This window comes from Python bivittatus, unplaced genomic scaffold (genome assembly GCF_059951505.1).
Source record: "Python bivittatus isolate LINGU-HERP-01145 unplaced genomic scaffold, Pbiv_v1 ctg000220_np1212, whole genome shotgun sequence".
Classification (NCBI taxonomy): domain Eukaryota; kingdom Metazoa; phylum Chordata; class Lepidosauria; order Squamata; family Pythonidae; genus Python; species Python bivittatus.
Window position 1 is genome coordinate 1,282,620 of NW_028277048.1, and position 18,465 is coordinate 1,301,084.

The 18,465-nt window shown below is 41.1% G+C and overlaps 1 protein-coding gene across 6 annotated transcripts in view; it reads right to left on the reverse strand.

Annotated features, from left to right (window-relative positions):
- The window catches only part of SLC44A2 (solute carrier family 44 member 2 (CTL2 blood group)), a 55,592-nt gene that overhangs the window by 7,851 nt on the left and 29,276 nt on the right, over window positions 1-18,465 (reverse strand). For all 6 annotated transcript variants that reach the window (XM_088137585.1, XM_088137583.1, XM_088137587.1 and 3 more), the window contains exons 6-21: window positions 17,370-17,498; window positions 17,187-17,247; window positions 15,540-15,663; window positions 13,881-13,964; window positions 12,395-12,507; window positions 11,784-11,915; window positions 11,461-11,560; window positions 10,889-10,981; window positions 10,650-10,734; window positions 9,805-10,067; window positions 9,069-9,163; window positions 8,677-8,780; window positions 6,415-6,488; window positions 5,122-5,192; window positions 4,383-4,471; window positions 3,683-3,767 (exon numbers count right to left, since the gene is read on the reverse strand). In XM_088137585.1, coding sequence (XP_087993711.1) covers window positions 3,683-3,767; window positions 4,383-4,471; window positions 5,122-5,192; window positions 6,415-6,488; window positions 8,677-8,780; window positions 9,069-9,163; window positions 9,805-10,067; window positions 10,650-10,734; window positions 10,889-10,981; window positions 11,461-11,560; window positions 11,784-11,915; window positions 12,395-12,507; window positions 13,881-13,964; window positions 15,540-15,663; window positions 17,187-17,247; window positions 17,370-17,498 — 1,702 coding nt within the window. The remainder of the gene's footprint in view (window positions 1-3,682; window positions 3,768-4,382; window positions 4,472-5,121; window positions 5,193-6,414; window positions 6,489-8,676; window positions 8,781-9,068; window positions 9,164-9,804; window positions 10,068-10,649; window positions 10,735-10,888; window positions 10,982-11,460; window positions 11,561-11,783; window positions 11,916-12,394; window positions 12,508-13,880; window positions 13,965-15,539; window positions 15,664-17,186; window positions 17,248-17,369; window positions 17,499-18,465) is intronic.

An 18,465-nucleotide genomic window follows, 5' to 3' on the forward strand; every position in this document is an offset into this window, starting at 1 on the left:
TACAAAATAATGGAGTGGCAATGAGATTCCAGAAGAATATGGCTAAGTATGTGCTCAGCGATAATCCAGCAAAAGACAAAATTCTATCTTTAGAATTAGCGAATACCTAAGTGAATATGAGTACACAAGTGTACGCACTTACTACAGATGCAGTGGTGGAAAACACTGAGGAATTCCATGACAACATTGCAAAAAAGTGATAGATGCAACATCAAACAAAAATGTGGTTCTACAAAAGTGAACCAATATAAAATGAATAATGGAGGCAATAAAAGAATTTAAGAGAGATTTTGCTTCCTTGACTACAATAAGGCTTTTGATTGTGTAGATTATGCCACAAAGTGGAATATGTTAAAGTTAATGAGTGTTCAAGAACATCTGATTACTGTTCTGAGGCACCTGAGGTACTTTTACAATGAAGAAGAAGTTATTTTAAGACTAAACTCAGAAACAAGGAGATTAGAATACAGAAAAGAGCAAGAGAAGGATGCATATTGTACCCATATTTGTTTAATTTATACAGCAAATATACTAGAAAAATGGCAAGATTGAAAGAGATGACAGCTGGGATCAAATTAGGAGACCGAAACATAGGCAGTCCTTGGGTTACGACTATTTGTTCAACAACCATTCGAAGTTAGGAAGGCATTGAACAAGGGGGACTTGTGACTGGTCCATGAAGTTGCGGCCATTGCAGCATCCCTGCAGTCACGTGATTGCAATTTGAGCACTTGGCAACCGGCTCGCAATTACAATGCGTCCCATGGTCACGTTTGCCATTTGTGACCTTCCTGCCAGCTTCCCGCAAGCAAAGTCAATGGGGAAGCCAGTAGGAGGTTGCAAGTTGCTCCTGCCACTTTTTTGACTGCCCACCAGCACTCCACAGCACCTACCCGCAGTACCCACCTGTGCTCCATAGTGCCTGCCCGTGGCACCCACACACCTGCCTGCAGCACCCACACACCTGCCTGTGCTCTATAGTGCCTGCCTGTGATACCTGCCTGCCCATAGCTCTCATCTGCAGCTCTCACCCACTGACCTGCTTGCCTGGGACTCCCTCCTCTTCCCACATCGTGGTCATGTGAAGTCCTTGTTTAATGACGCATGCAGTCCTGGGGTTACGATGGCAATTGGGACTGTCGCGATTGCTGTCGCTAAGCGATGCAGTCACATGCCATGCTTTACGGCCACACTGCTTAGCAACGGAAATTCCAGTCCCAATTGCCTTCATAACCCGAGGACTATCTGTGCTAACAGTCTGAGATATGTGGACAATACCATTTTGTTTACTTGCTGAAAGTAAAGAAGACTTAGAAGAGCTCACTATGAAAACAAAAACAGAAAGTGAAAACCACATTAATATTAACTATTAAGAAGGTAAGGATAATATAAACCTAATGAGCTTCAACTAATGGCTAAGAACAAAGTTGATAGCTATATTTTCTTGAGCTTAAAATAACAGCATGATGGAGAAAAGGTGAGGAAATGAATCCTCAGGAAGAAGGCAGTAACAAATTTAAGTCAAGATCATGAAAAATCCTTCTAAGACAACAAAGATCTGGACAAGTAGAGCAACTGTCTTTTTAGGGCCAATGTAAAAGCTGGGCACTGAGAAAAAGTTAAAGACTGCCACCTTTGATTTATGGATTTGGATGCTAAGAAGAACCAATCAGTCATTTCTTTATCAAATAAAGACTCAAGTGAGGAAGAGCAAGCAGAAAGTCCCTTACTTTGGACATGTGATATAAATGGGTGACGGATTGGAAAAAAACTAGTTATGCTTAAGAGGATGACAACATGTGAGATAGACAGGCAGTATCAAAGAAATTACAGGAATGATCTTGGAAGTGTTTTTAGTTATTAGTAGAGGCAGATCAAGATTATGAACATTGTCCAGGAAGTCACTAGGAGTCAAGCCCAAGCTGATGCCACCTAATTAATTGAAAAAGCTAAGATTCCTCCATCTAGCCTATCCAGTTAATAAAAATTGTCACTTCTCCACCGTTAATCTGACTGTCCTCTCTCTCTGACATCTTAATCTGACATCTCTCACACCAAAATGTACCTTTATCTCATAAAAAAGAACATAAAACCACTTCTCTCTTCCTCTAATTTTTGTTTCTTGATTTGTAAGTACTGGGTCCATCAGACATACTGGAGAACAATGGTAACTGCTTTATGGCTGAAGCATCTGACACAGTAAAGAAACATTCAGTGGAGTTCTCTGGAATACTCAGTGCCTGGCTCTAAAGGACCTAGCTATGGTCTGCTGCCAGTCAGGAAAATGATGCCAGCAGCCATGACTGCATTTCTGATTATAGGTGGCTAGCATAACCTTTCTAGTCTGTTGTCTGAGCTAAGGATCATACCCTGTCTTACTGGAGGAATGGTCATCTAGAAAAACACTGGACTAGTAAATTTGTTTTATAACTGAACACCTCCTAGCAGAACTGAAGGAAAGAGGGAGTGATAGCATGACTAACGCTCAATATAATTAATTCTACGCTATAAATTACTAATGGGGGGGAACGGTTAGGTATCTTCTGTACCTGCCGTTTCAACAAAATACAGAGTAGTCTCCAATATAAAGAGAGGTGCCTCTTGTCAGCTTTGCAGATAAAAATTTGCCTTCCCACATTTGCTGATGAATATAGCTATGAAATTTTGCATCTTTTAAATAGCAGATGAGAACTGCAGAAGCAGAATTATGGGCAGTAGCTAAGAGTCCATTATATGTTGCTATGCTGCTTTCCTTTAGCTACACCTGCTAAGTCTGCTTTTTTATATAAAACAACCAGTAGCATATACACATTCTGTGTCTTTTGCATCGGGCCAGTCTAATATCCCTGAACCAGAGAAGTTCCTATCTGATGACATGGAAACACAATAAACCTCACTCTGAAGTACAGGTAGTCCTTGCTTAACAATGGTTAATTGGGACCAGGAATTCCATCACTAGGTGATGTGGTCATAAAGCACAACATCACATGACGGTGACGACTTACAACAGCAGTTCCAGTTGCCGTCGTTAAGCGCAATGTCAGATGATCACTATTTGCGACCTGCCAGCTTCCCCATTGACTTTGCTTGCCAGAAGCCAGCAGTGAAGGTCACAAATGGCGATCACATGACCCCAGGATGCTGCGACTGTTATAACTGCAAGCTGCTTGCCAAGCACCTGAATTGCAATCATCATGGGGATGCTGTGACGGCTGCAACTACAAGGACCCTTTGTAAGTCTTCTCATTCAGTGCCATTGTAACTCTGAACAGTTGCTGAATGAGTGGTTGCCGAACAAAAACTACCTGTACTGTAGTATTCTCTTTTGCTTGTGCTACCAGACTTATGTGCTATCTCTGGAATGGCACTAAAATGCAGTTCCCTGGTAACGGGAGGGTCAATTTAGGTCAATTTTCTGATCTACGTTGCCTTTCAACATCTACAAGGGCTACCTTTGAAAAGAGGTCAGAATGTTATTATCCTTTTGTGGATGGAGAAGATATAGGAGAAGTTCCTTGCCATATATCTCATAGAAGCTCCTAGTTTAATGCTAGAGTAACAGGGGAGCAGCCTTGTGGTCAGTAAAGGACTGTCTACCTTTGGATAAAATATGTGTATAGCAGCAATGGCTCACACCATTTAGCAGTTTAAACAAATATGCAAACACAAGCAGGATACTTACAGAAGCAGAGGAAAAGTGTGTCTACACACATGGCATACACACTGAAAAATCCATGTGCAATGAGGTAGGAGCCCACAATCACTGTCTACAAAAAAACAAAAACAAAAACAAAGAGTCACCTCACTGTGGCATCATACCTAGGTAATAATTGTGAATCGGGCCTGGCTGGGAATCAGAACTCTTTTCCACGCACTTGAGAACGGCGTGCACATACACGTATTGTTCTTAGATCATTCTAAGTCATGATTAACTTTAATATGGTTGAAGAAACCAGTTGGTTGGGTTGATACAACAGGCTAAATCATGGTTTATAAACCACAATAGATGGGCTCACTAGACTACAAACACACTATACAAACCATACTTTATCTTAGTACAACGTATGAATCTACTAATTCTCTTTATAATTAAACTCATAGGCTAGTTAGGATAACATGGATAGTACAGACCCTATACGCTCTTTCCCTTAAAGTAAGATAGAAATTAAATGTAATCAGTGATTAATAATAGAATAAATGTTAGTATTCCAGTAAAGTACTAGTGACTCTTTCTCACCCCCCACCCCAAGATTCAACAGAACTATCAAGGAGGAAGAAGTCAATGCTGGGAAAGTGGATTAAGTAAACATGAAAACAGCTGTCAAGTAGTACAGCTGTAATTGAGAAAAAATAAATACATCCATATTTTTAGAGATACTAACCAGAATGGGGACCCAGTAATAATTGAGAGTTGGCGCTGTGTCTTGAATCAGCTTTATTCTCTGAGTGAAAAAGAAGAAAGCAAGGATACCTAAAAAAGAAATGGAAATTATTTAATTTCAAACTTTTCGCTGTATCTTCAGCCCCAATTCTGAATTCCCATCATTTTTACAAATGAGTTTGATGTTCACCTATTCATATTTCAACTAGGTCTCAAAATGTATCCATTTCCTCCCCACTCCCAAATGAGGTTTGGATCTTGTACCTGCTTCTCATATTATGGAAATAAGCTGTAAGAAAAATAAGATGCAAACAAAGATGGAAAGGAGATGCAGAAGTGGTCTTTCCTAACTTTATATCCTCTACACAGACTGGACTCCAACTCTTGATACCTTGAGATTTGAGGCAAGCTGATGACTAGCGACTTGCAACTGGAAATTTTTGGAAGAGCAGAAGTAGGATGGAAGTAGAGCAAAACATGGAAAGGTACAGAAATCATACTTTGGAAAAAGAAGTAGCTTTACCTCCAGCTACATTAGGGCACCGTTCCTGTTATGCCAAAAGAAAAGGCTTTGACAGGTGCATTCTTTATTGCATATACAATTGCATTCAAATGAAAATGCATCTAAGAGACCTAAGATACTGAAAAATGCAGAGAAACCTGCATGGAAAGTCCAAAAAGAGGACCAATAAGTGAACCAGACTTGAGAGAGAAAGCCCAAAATATCACAAAAGTCTTACCAACACTTCCCACAATTAGGAGCTTTCCAAGGAAAAACAGGAAATCAGTGACTTTGTCCAGAACAGCCACCCTGAATACAGAGAAGAAACAGTTACTGTATACAATAGTTATAGAAATATAACTGAGAATGTTACAGCAATGCCTACTTCAGATCATGCATCAGCAGAACCCAGATGACTTTCTCTGGGGTGGTTTCTTTGGAGCTAAGCAAAGCCGGGCCTGGTTAGTAGTTGATGGGAGACTACCAGGAGTTTCCAGGGGTGTAGTTAGTGGGCAATGGAAAAACATCCTGGAAGAAGGCAGTGTCAAACCATTTCCATACTATCATCAGAAAGTCAAGAAGTCCATGAATTCACCAGAAGTCAAGCTCGACTAAAAGGAGACTTGACTTTTTTTTTTAGATCACAGGTAAGCAGAGTTAACTGGATAGGCTGGCCACAGCTTACTCATCTTGGGCTGCTTACTGTACACTACAATCTCTCCTCCTGTTAATACTGGACTTCATCAGATTGTCTCTTGCTACATTTCCATTTTGAAACAAATGTTTTTATAAGGTCAAATATCTCACTCAAACTGAGCACACTTTGTGATGCTTTCAGAATAAATTTCTATGTTTGCATGAATGCTTACACCATTTTCATGCCACTTTCCATTTTAAAAATATGAAATAGGTTTAGAATTATAAGAATTGCTGTAAAACATACAATACAACCAATAAAAATGTATACCTAATCCCATAATTAGGGCAGGTGATACAATCAAGAGCGCGCCTGGGTGAATACACAAGTTTTCATATTTCTGTACCAGCTGGGGGTCCAATTTGCTCCACAAGATGGACATTGCCACACAGAATGCCCACTGCCACACCACAGCTAAGTGACCGTGAGCGAGCCACAACACGTTCTGCAAGGCATCTATATCCCAGGTGAGGGGCCTTTATGGAAGCAGGCGATTTCTTATGTTGAGTTTTGTTCGCAACTACTTCTTTTTATGCCAATTGTACACACAGAAGCCCACAGGCCACGTGTTCAGCTGCCTACATGCTCATTCAAGGGTGGCATGCTTGCTTCCTTGGCCAGGGTGGGAAAAAGAGAGTGTGCTGGGACCAGTGAATCTCAAGAGGGTTTTTTGGCAGAGAGAGAGGAGCAGACGCTTGGGAAAGGGTCTTCAATCATCAAATAACAGTTTATCATGGAGTTTTCAGTTACTAAATCTAAAGAACATGGCTGTTCGTGCTGTAGAGCTTCTCCAAACACAACAAAGTAAACCAAAAGCAGCTGCCAGGTCCTCACCTGATGATGTTCCTCATGAGCAGGAAAAAGGCATTCCTTGCAGAAGTGCAGAAATTGGTGCCGTAAATAGCAATCTGGGCAAATTGCCAAAGGGGGAAAAAATTATTGAGGAACGGCTTTTTTTTTTTTTCTTCAAAGTCATGATTACTTCGAGCCAGAAAGAGGTAAATACAGATAATGGCCACTATTAGGCCAGTATCAGTGCTATGATAAAACAAAACAAACAAGCAACCACGATCTTTTACATGGCCTTTGGGAATGTGAAGGGAAGGGAAAAAGAAGGAAGATATACCTATCTGGATCTCTGTTATGTTGCTTCTTATGTCTTCCCACCATGCCCATGTGACCTACCTAGCTTTTAAACAGATCTTTATTTAAAATTCCTAGCATCAGGGGGCTCCATCTAGTCTATCATTCTCACCATCTTATTTCCTTCAGAAGCCTTATCCAGTTCATAAAATTCACAAGAGTTATCACTTCACAATAACAATCAATACAAAATAAACATGAACGAGTATTAGCATTTTCATGATCCTGGAAATATCAAGTCCACCATTTCCTAGTGAAGAAAAAAGGCTTTATCTCTGAAGGAAAGTCCATGTAAGACTGATACCTTAAAGATTTAGCAGCAGCCTTTATAAACACTACTTCCAAACAATCTGTTTCCTATTATGTATGCTGCATTAATTGCATTCATACAGGTGTTTTAGACAGAAAAGAATTCTTGGAATGACAAAAGGACTTGACATTCTTCACATCCTCTCTTGCTTTCTACCTCAGTCTTCACTCTAATAATGAGCACACTGCATGTCCCTTATAGGTCTTTTAGTTTTCTCTCTCTCTGATCCTTGCTTTTGGAGACACTTTTTCTTAAAAGAAACTTAAAAGTTTATTTCAAGTATTTCACATGATACCCAATTTTATCTTCATCTGTTGAAACACCATGAGCTTCCTGCACTCATGCTTCATACTCCAGAGAACAAGATAGAATGACCAAGTAAAAAAAATTACCACTTAAGGCAACCACATTAATATGCCTTAGGTCAATTAACTCATCCCTCTGGGCATCTTTTGGGTATCCATTATGTGTTCTGTGGACTGGTAAATGAAGGAGCACATGTTGAAAGGTCCAGTCACCTGGCTCATAGGTGTGCTGAACCATCATCTCAAAGGAGTCCCCAAACCACACCCATCCTCTAGACATATTCCAAATCTCATCTCATCTCATCTGAAAACAAGTACAGTGGTACCTCTACTTACGAACGCCCCTACTTACGAATTTTTCGAGATACGACCAGCTCCGGCCCCAAAAATTTACCTCTACTTACGAACTCGCCTCGACTTACGAACCGGATCGGCGGCCATTTTCCGCCCATTCCACGTGGTCCGCTGCCATTTTCCGCCCGTTCCACGTGGTCCGCGGGCATTTTTCTGCCCGTGCCACGTGGTCCGCGGCCATTTTCTGCCCGTTCCACGTGATCCACTGCCATTTTTCTGCCTGTGCCACGTGGTCCGCGGCCGTTTTTCCGCCCTGCCGCGTGGTCCGTGGCCATTTTCCACCCATTCCATGTGGTCCGCGGCCATTTTCTGGCCCGTTCCATGTGGTCCGCGGCCATTTTCTGGCCCGTTCCACATGGTCCGCGGCCATTTTCCGCCCGTTCCACATGGTCCGCGGCCATTTTCCGCCCGTTCCACGTGGTCCGCGGCCATTTTTCCGCCCGTTCCACATGGTCCGCGGCCATTTTCCGCCCGTTCCACGTGGTCCGCGGCCATTTTTCCGCCCGACACGTGGTCTGCGGCCATTTTTCCGCCCTGCCGCGTGGTCAGCGGCCGTTTTTCCGCCCCTGATGCATGGTCCCCAGACGCCGGAACGGATTAACGGTAATTGCATTGAACCTTATGGGAAAATGTACTTCGACTTGCGACCAACTCGACTTGCAATCAGAGTCACAGAACGGATTAAGTTCGTAAGTAAGTACAGTAAGTACAGAGGTACCACTGTACTAAGAATGATAACTGCTGCAGCGTTGGCGTGACCACCAGGATTGCAACTAAATGCATTGTACAAATGATCAGGATGAGTGCATTTGGCAGCCAAAGCTGCTTCAAATCTTTTAAAGAAAAATGAAGAATCTAAAGGAAAACTTGCAAACTTATGCCAAAGGTAAAGCTAGCTGGTATGGAATAGTTCCCTTATTGTGCAGAACATCTAGAAATCTGCATTAATGCCCTAGGTAAGTCACAGATTTTTGAATTCCTCACCATAATGTAGGCATTCCTGTTCAAAAACTTGATGAACTTCTCCAGGCACCAGAAGCAGCATTTGAGACAGGTCAAAAGGAACTTGGCAAACATGTTCTCAGAAGCTAATTGGATTGCAAAATAGGACAAGAGAAAGTTTTTTATTTTTCTCTCTATCACATTAGAAAGAGCCTGTATCCTGTTGATTATTTATTTATTTATTTATTTATTTAGGCTCCTATATCACTAAATTCCTATAGGCCCTAAGCTGCTACAGAATGCCACAACCAAGATTAAAATTGAAATAAAAAAATCTAACACAAACACCCCACAAACCATGACAGCACCATCCCTTGGGGATAGGTTTACAAAAGAAATGCCTTAAGTTTTCAGCCAGTAGGAAAGGGCAGTACCTTTTAATCTATGATCCAAGTACTCCAGAATGACTCGGATGACCTGGACAATGGCAAGAATCAGAGACCCAAAGGCCAGTGAACCAGTGTGATACCTGCAGGGAGAAAACAGGAGGAGAGAAAATTGCACTGGTGAAGGCTGCAACACACCTGTACACTTTTCCTTAGAGAAGGAGGGAGGACAACACAGTTTTTCCACCGGAGCCTCTTCTGGCTGTGGTTAACTGCTGCTCTGCTGGAGAACACAATACTGGGTCTTCTCAAGCAGCACTTGCCAGGCCCAGGAGAGACTTCTGTGTGGGCACTATGCTTCTGCAGAAGCCTCTTCTGACTTTCACAAGCTTTTGAAACCACATGTGGTGCTCTGTTGAAGCACATCATGTTGTCGGTGTTCTGACAAAGAAAATTGCAGCACGTTATCTTTTCACCCAGGGGAATTTAAATGGCCTTGAATAAGCCTAACATCAACTTCAATTGTAATACTAGCTTCTGAGAAATCAGCTCTCTTTTCCAAACCACAAAGTGCAGAACACTTTGCCGTTTCCCAAGAGGTGAGGTGAGGTGATTTGGGTGAGATCTTACCCAAATCACAAAGAATCTTATACTAAGTTTGCACCTCTCTTTTCTATCTGTGAACTTGGTCCCCAATAACAATTTCCTATTCCCGCAAAAGGTAAAGATTGCCGATATCAAGGGGACAGAACACACTTTTCCCTCTCCACCCCAGTCCCTTTACCTGAGTGCTCGGCCAAAGGAAGAGAAGATGGGAAATGCTGGCATATCATCAGGTTTCTTAAAGGCCCAGTAGTAGGAAGCAAAGGCGCCAGCTAGTGTGACTTGTCCCAGGGCAATGACAAAGTTGGCCAGCCAAAAGAACATGAAAACATTGAAAATCTGGAAGATGATGAGGTACTTGTGGTAGGCGGTCTCACCACCATAGAAGGCAAAGAGGCAACGTGCCCCGGGGCACAGTTTTGTGATGTTGGAAGTACTGAAGGTCTAAAAGAAGAAATGAAAGTGTCTCTAGCAAATAGTTCCAGGTGATCCCATCAAAACGTACTACTTGAGAATAATGCTGCTTTTCTATTTCCCCCCCCCCCCCAAGCATAATCTGGACAGGACAGAATTTTTGGCTTGTGCAATTAGAATTTCCAGAATGCCCCAATTGTGAATACGTGGTATAACTAGAGAATTTGTTCCTTTTGCCTTTCAAAAAGTAATTCAAAATAATGAACAAGGTATAGAGTTAATTCCCCTATAAAGCCATGCTTACATTTGCTAAAGGATAACAGTGCATGCTTGAGTACATTTCCCTGGGCGGAAGTACAAACTCAAGGCTTTGAACATCCCACTTTCTGAAGCATCAGAAAGTGGCAAGACACACAGCAGGAGAGAAACCTGCTTGGCTCAGACTCCCCATGTTGGCTGGAAGCTGAAGGAGTGAGCCTCATCGGTGGCCCTTGCAAGAGGATCAGTCACACATCCAGCAGGAAGTGGACTGCTGTATTTTTAATCCACTTGTGGTTTCTGAACAGCTTGACTGAAAGTATTTTCACTAGTTAACTATTTTAAGTTTCTTACCTCTGGGTTGCAGGTTGTTCCAGCATACTGGCATTCTGTATCATTGAACACCTTATAGATAGCTTCATTAGAGGTAGACAAGAAACTAGAAGCAGTCAAGGAACTCTGCATTATTGCAATAAAAAGGCCATTTTTGCTTGCCTGAGATAAGCATCTGTGAACTGGGTCATTTGGTATTATCCCTACCCATCCCCTTGACCCATTTATCCAGGGAAGACAGAAAAACTGAGGAAGGATACACGGCAGTACTGGCCCAGTAAGCAATGCAGAGACACACCAGAAAGAAAGTGCAGAGAGGAAACAGAAGTGATGTCATGATGTGTCCAATAGCCCTGCAAGAGGGATGGGGAATGGGGAGAAAGAAAAAATACATGATTCAGTTCCAGTGCCTTAGCACTCCCAGCCACAATAAAGCCCTCTTCAACAATTGTTCTTTGGCCACATTGGGACCTGGTTTCCAATCACCTACATCCGGGATAGTTAACAGATTCTATTCCAGGAGTATGTACACTTTAACTGCTCTTATCCCAGCAATTCTGGAAGAAATGGCTAGTCTGGGATCCCTCACAAATTAAAAGAACATTCTATATTTGAGATGGATATGCAGTCTGTTCCCTGGCAAAATGAGAGATTATTCTGAATTTAGAATTTTCTTCTTTTGTTTTTTGATGCTGTATAGACCTGCTTGATTTTCCAGCAGCAACAGATTTAGACAGAACAGCAAGTCAACTCTGGAGAACTACAAAACTGATTAATAAGAGGATGGTTGTGGATGACACTTGCAAGGAGGAAGAGTCCAAGTTAGCCTCACCTGCTAGCTTCCTTGATCAGTGCAATGGCAATGAGGATTCTCTTGCGCAAAAAGATAAGCAGCAGGATAATGATAACTTCCAGAATGCACAGGATGATCACTGGATTAAAAAAACAAAGGAAATGAGATGAGTCCTGCCCTACAGAGGTTCTACTGAGCAGGGTAAAACCACAAGCTAGAAACATTCTTGGAACTATTCAGAATACACTTTCATCTACATGGAGGCTCAAAGAGATCTTCTCCTTCTCTACTTTTAAATAGCTTCTAGGACAGCTCAATAAAGAAGCCATGTCACTGGGTAGTATACTAGAGCAGGAACTTACTGAAAGCTAACCAGGTTTGCTTCAGGTGGAGATAGACACGGAAGTCTGTCTGGAATCCAAGTTCCATTAAGGAGACATCAGAACCAGCCTGTCCTTTCAGATTAGCATATTCCATATAACAATGAAAGATTCCTGGAAGACAAAGACAGTAGTCAGAAAAACGGAAAAGGCAGAGAAAAGAGTTGCCAAAAGCCTTGGTTTAACATTCCCATTATACCCACAATACGACAGCCCAAACAGGGAGTGGTGGTTAAAAGGCACAGAAAGCAAATTCATATAGGCAAATCATATAAAGGCTTAGCACATCTTCCCCAACCTGTAGTTCTCAGATATGTTGGAACTGTAACTCTCAGAATTCTCAGCCAGTACAGCTGAAGACTTATCTGGAGAATCAGTCATGGATATCTTGTTAATATATGGTCTTCTAGATACCATTAACTCCAATCCCCAGAAGCTCACCATGGTTAGCTCACCAATGATGAGGAGATGGAATATTTGGAATTGGAAGTCCATATATTGTTCACCTCTAAACTAGACCTTCAGAATGAGAGTGAGAACTTCCAGTAGACTTTTGCTCTAACCCATCAGATTCCAGACTTGACTGAACTCACCATATCCAAGCACCAGAATCACCAGTACAATCATCACCCAAATCATGATCCCTGCCAGGAACCGGAGCAGAACAATAAATACAAGACTGACCACCATGGAAATCACAAGACCTCTGCAGATGGAAGACCAAAAAAAAAAAAAAAAAGTTTTCAAATAGTTCTTACACTGAAAACCAAACAGCCTATTTAAGGAGAAGAAAAGGTACCCAAGAAATGTACCTTGGCTCAGAGGAATATTATAATTTTCTTCATACATTTGTGAAATGGGCTTCTCCCTTCCATGTTTCACTTACATTTACATAAATGTATATGCAGTTACCATTAATCTTTCTTTTATAAATTCTCCTCTTCTGTAAATTCTCATCCACTACATTACCACGAGGATGTTTACAATTTTAACTGCTTGGATTACATGAATCAGTAACAAAATAGCTACAGTCACACCAAATGCTAACCCAGGATTTTTAAAAGCATGGTTTGTTGAACAAACTACAGTGGCCTGATACTAACTCCAAATAAATTAAAACACATTGTTACAAATCAAGCCAATGTGGATGAACAATGTCAATTATGTAAAATAAATTAATATTCAATGCAGACTGTTCCCAAAAATGGAGGGAATGAACAAATGGACAGGCAAGGGAGCAGTGCTTCAGCTAGGGCAGAGATAAAAGTGCCATAACCGCTTGTGTAGTAAGTTAAAATTGTGGAATCAGGCCAAAGAAACCCAAGGTCAAATCCCCACTTCACCGTGGTGCTTACTGAGTGACTTTGGGCCAGTGGTTGTCTCAGCCCAACCCTCCTTGTAAGGCTGACATGGATAAAATTAGGGGAGATCCCCATATAATCCACCTTGAGTTCTCTGAGAGAAGAGGAGATATAAATGCAATGAATATAAGGTTCTGATTCACAGCTGGGTCATTCATTTTCTGTTATTCTCTATTTCCACTGTTAAATGGGTTTGCCTTCTATACTGTATTGCTCAAAAGCGTTGTTGCTGCATTTGTGAGGCATTCATGTTCAACTACTTTCTCCCACACTGCTTGCTCATTCAGGTAGAGGTTTTGTTCAATGTGCGTAATTGTACTTGACAAATACAAAGTGTAGCATCTGATGTGCTTATCCAAGCATCTGGGATGCTAAGCATGTTATCCTTGTCCGTAATTGTCTCTTGCTCTGCTTAGCCAATTTGTAAATGCAACATCTTCCCTATTCTGTTAGTTTGGAGTATAACCCTTTTCCCAAAAAACTAAGCAAGTGCTACTCCTTACCATTTAATCTAAATCTGGCCTGCTGGCATTTTCATTCACTGCAAAATTAAGCAAGAGCAGATAAAGGCTTAAACATCACATTCCATGCATATGTGCAGTGGAGGAGGGACACATGTTGTAATACATTTTCTAATTTCTCCAGTGCTCTGCTTTTCAGATAGCTAGGCCCTGATTTCATTCTATAGATTAGCTAGGCTATTCAGTCCTGTGCTCACATTATTATCCAGTACCAGGAAACAGTGTAATCTTCAAAGATCTTCATAGCCACTTGTCTTGTCTCCAGAAGGACATTTGCCTTTCTGTAATTAAAAGCAACACAAAGTGAAAATTACAGGAGGAAAGAAAATGCAATTTCTAGGGATGTGTAAATCTATCCAAAGAGGTGCTTTGGAATTACAGGAATGCCTATGAGGAGCTATTTTTGTATCAATAAAGCAGAAACATTTTTTCCCAAGGCTCACATGGCTTAGGAAGTTACTCCTAGTTGTTTCTGCATTCACAGGAAACTGAGAATTGCAGTCAGGCCTTGCAGACAGGCACTAGGTTCCTGCTCCTATATGCTCCAAAATACCTTTTGGACACCGAATGAAGAGCACTGCCGAGCCCTAGAAGCTATGTGACCCAGGAGAAACTGACACAGAACAATTATCTGTTTAATATTGGATGCTGAAAATGGAAAAAAGGATGTCCAATCTATACCAAGATGTTCTCTTCCACCTGCTCTTGCCATGCCTAACCATTTATCAGCACTGTGGGAGCTTTACTCACTCATGGTTGAAGTTAATAAGCTTCTTAGTAACATGAGCACATTTCCGTTTATGTGGGGAGAAGAATAGTTAACAAAGATAACTCCATTAATGTAGCATATTTGAAAAAAACAACCCTATGTTGAAAGCTAGGAACTCTTTATCTGTAGATTCATCAGCTTCCACTTCTGTGGTGATGGGCAGGGGCAGGTATGGGGTACCACCCTCAGGGAACATTCAGTCCCAATTCTGCTCTCCAACCCCCTGTGCTCAATCCCAATACCCAGTCATCACTACCTCTGTGTCCCAGGGTGTTGGCTGTTGCTTTTACATGCCAAATCAGCTTGTTGTAAACCTGCATAAACCTGGCACTGTATTACTAAGACCTGACTGGGCACTGAGGAGAGGACTTCTCTCTCAGAGAAGTGCTCCACTGGGTTCTGAATGTGACACCAGCTGAAACCACCTAGAACTGTAACTGATCCAGAATTCAGTGGTGGAAGTAGTTATGTAAGTACCTTGGCATGCCCATTTAATGCCATAACTTGGTGAGGTGCACTGGCTTCCTATAATCTTTCAGATGCAATTCCAGGTGCTTATAACCCTATAAAGTCCTTCATGGCACAGACCAAGTTATTTGTGGGGCCCTTGTCTCCAATTATCTCAGCTAGGCCCATGAAATCTGGCAAAGTGGGCATGCTTTGGGTCCCTTCCATGAAAGAGTGTCATCTAGTGGGACCTAGGAGGCGTCTGTCACAGTGCCTGCCCTGTGGAACAACATTCCCCACAAGGTTTAGATGGCTCTCACCTTTCTGTCCCTCTGTAAGGCCATGAAAACCTGGTTCTTCCCCTCAAGCATTAGGCTGGAATGAAAGACCTTACACATGATAAGTGTTGGTTGGGCTTGGTTAATTGTGTTATTTTTTGTTATTTCTATTGTTCTGTTTACTTTTCTGTTCCAGATGGTTACTGTGTTTTATTTTCTAATACTTGGTTTTTATGTTCCTAGAAATTGGTAAGTCACTCAGTCACTTTTTGCTAATTGGCCATGTAGACTGACTGACTGACTGACTGACTGACTGACTGACTAAATAAATAAATTTATCACAACAGGCAAATAAAACTCACTTGGCCCCTTCCAGAAGTTCTGTCACATTCCTTTTCTTTCCACTTCCATCATCAAAAGTTGTTGCATTTCCAACCATGATAACACCTTTCTTGGCGCTGATTGCAGGTAAGCATCTACGAGCCACTGCAGTTCACAAGACATCAGAGAGATCTAAACACTTGATCCCAGTGATTTCCTCTGCCTGATTAGAGCACCATGTTATTCTCAGGTTTCACAACACTGCAGGGCCCTTCACAAGCTCTCTATTCGAGTCAGCCCAGTTTAAACTACTGGTACTTGTATACTGAGCCTCCCAGTCCCCGCTCCCTAGTATATACCTTTATGTCCTCTGACAATCATGTTAATTTCTTATGTTCTCTGGGCAGGGTTTCCTTTCTGTTCCCTGCCCAAGGTTGTAATCTCCAGGTTCTGGGCTTTCAAGAACTCTGAATCAGCTCCCCCTTTGCCTTTGGGAAGAGTCTGAAGGCTTTTAAGAGGGATTTAAAGACACTTTTATTTAACTGGTGGGTTAGAGTAGGGTTTGTCACATCCTGCTCTCATTAAGATTGGCATTCCACATTAGTCTCTGTTTTACTTAAGTTACAGATGTATTTGGACTTGGCTGTATTGTAAATCAAATGTTTATTATAGCACATTTGTTAATATGTATGATTGAAAGGTTTTGTTCCTATTAGCTTAAGTATTTATTTAACTGGTCTGGTTGTTTAGTTGTAAACTATTTTTATTGGATGAAATTTTTGTAATTACTCTATTTCTCTCACTTGTTTCCCATCTTGGAAATGCCAAGTACTACTACTACTACTACTAATAATAATAAAATAGGCCAATTATACCTATCACTCTGACCTACTTGCAACTCCAATTGTGACTACCAATACAGGATGTATTAAATCATAACCTAAATTTAAGATGAAATTATTAGAATTATGTGTATTACAACCATCTAGCTGGAAGAGGCTCGTCCACTACTGAACATTCAAAAACAATTGGCTCAAAAACAGAAACCAAGAGATAGGGAAACAGGGACCACCTGGCACATAGAAAGTAGCCTTGTACTCATTTCAACTTACAGGAATCATAGTCACCTATTCAATATAATAGGTTGTGGGTGTAGGTAAGAAGAACAACACTCTTGATCTTCCTATCCAACATGTACCAATGTTTAAAACAATGAGCAAAGACCAAGCTCTGCACAACAAAATAATGTTGTGAGTTTTGGAAACCAAAGCATATTTTAAAAAACTGGAAACTACCACAGATTTTACCTTCTGTTGCCCAACTTGAACCACTGAAGCTAGATAGTCATAGTGTCATAAAGTTTAAGTAAATTAAAAATAAGCAACTAAGTCCAAGCCAGCTACAGAGTTTAGGTAATCAATCATTTGGATGTTTTTAAAGTTTTTTTTTTTAAAATCTTAGAGATAGCTTGCTCCAGGGAAAAGACTGGGCTAAATAACTCATGGAGATCTATCCTGTGAGTAACAAGCAAAATTACCATCCAATCTAGTTTGTATGTGGAATGACTATGGAAGCAGTTGGCAGTCACAGCCCTTGCTTGGTTGTATTAAGATGGTTCAGCTGCTCTTGAAACCAGAATTAAATCCCCAGAATTTCTCCTACCAGCTTGCTTTTCCAGAAGGACTTACAGGGCTTGCTTGGTGTAAGCATGGCTGGGCAATCACCATCTTTCAACACTTCAGGAACGCTCTGGAGCAGAGATTGAAAGACAGGGGATGCATCAAAAGTTAATTCCTGCCCAGAAAAGGAGATTCTCTATCTGCCTTTTCAGGAAAAATATAGGCAACTATCCAACAATCCAGCCCACTTACCTTCTTCAGATCAGTAAACTCTGGGACACAAAACTGTTGATAATATTTTAGTTCCTTGGTTCCTGTGCTGTCAGCAGTGGAGGCTTGCAGGAAGGTGAGGTAGCGATCCGGACACTTGCTCACACAGATCTGAAAAAATCCCAAGGAACACAGCAATTTATTAACTGAATTTTTACACTGCACTGTACCATAATACAACTTCTCTGGTTTGCAATCTACGGTTTATCTCAGGAACCCCCCTCAAAAGTATTCATGGGTGTCAATATACTTATGGATGCCACACTTGGTGCCTGCAAGATCCTCTGCCACTATTCATTTTTAAATTATTGTAAGCAAAATTTAAAAGATGTCATCCTTAAAATAAAGTACCGTCCTCAACTTCCATGAAATTCTCTTCTTGGATTCCACATTCTTAGCACCTCATGTTTGTCTGGAATTAAATCAACCTGCCCCCCCCCACAAAAAGACGACAGACCAGGAACTGATGGTATCATTAGAGCTAAGAGCGTAGAAGGAAGCAAGCTCATCAAGCTGTTTTTGGGACATTACCGTTTACGACTGGCTACACTCCTACGAATCTCAGCAGGGACCAATCTTGTAATCTAAGATTTATATTAAAGCATTAAAATTTAATGCATTTTTAAAAACTGCTATAATGATAACTTCCTGAGGAACCACACTGCTTTCATTCTGATTTCATGAGTATATATTATCCTGCATTATTCTTCAAATTTCCTGATTTTCTTCAGCTTTGCCTCAAGAATGGATTTGTTCTAGCCATTTATATTTCCCTGTAAGTCATACATACTGCCACATATTTACACTTTTCCAGCATGATAATTGACATCCTGTTGCAGCAAAAATGGGTTTTATTTTTTTAAATCAACCTCTGTTTATGGTGTGCTATGTAGTGTATTATTGCCAAAATGAAATATCTAAGTCCTTACATTATTTTAAAAAGCGTAGGTAAACTGTGCTAGAGGGTTTCTTATTTCTGTAAGAACATAAGAAAGGATGAAGTTACTGGACATAGGTTCTGGATCACATACAGTATCTAAAACTACAGAATGCATCTTCTTTCCAGAATCTAAATATT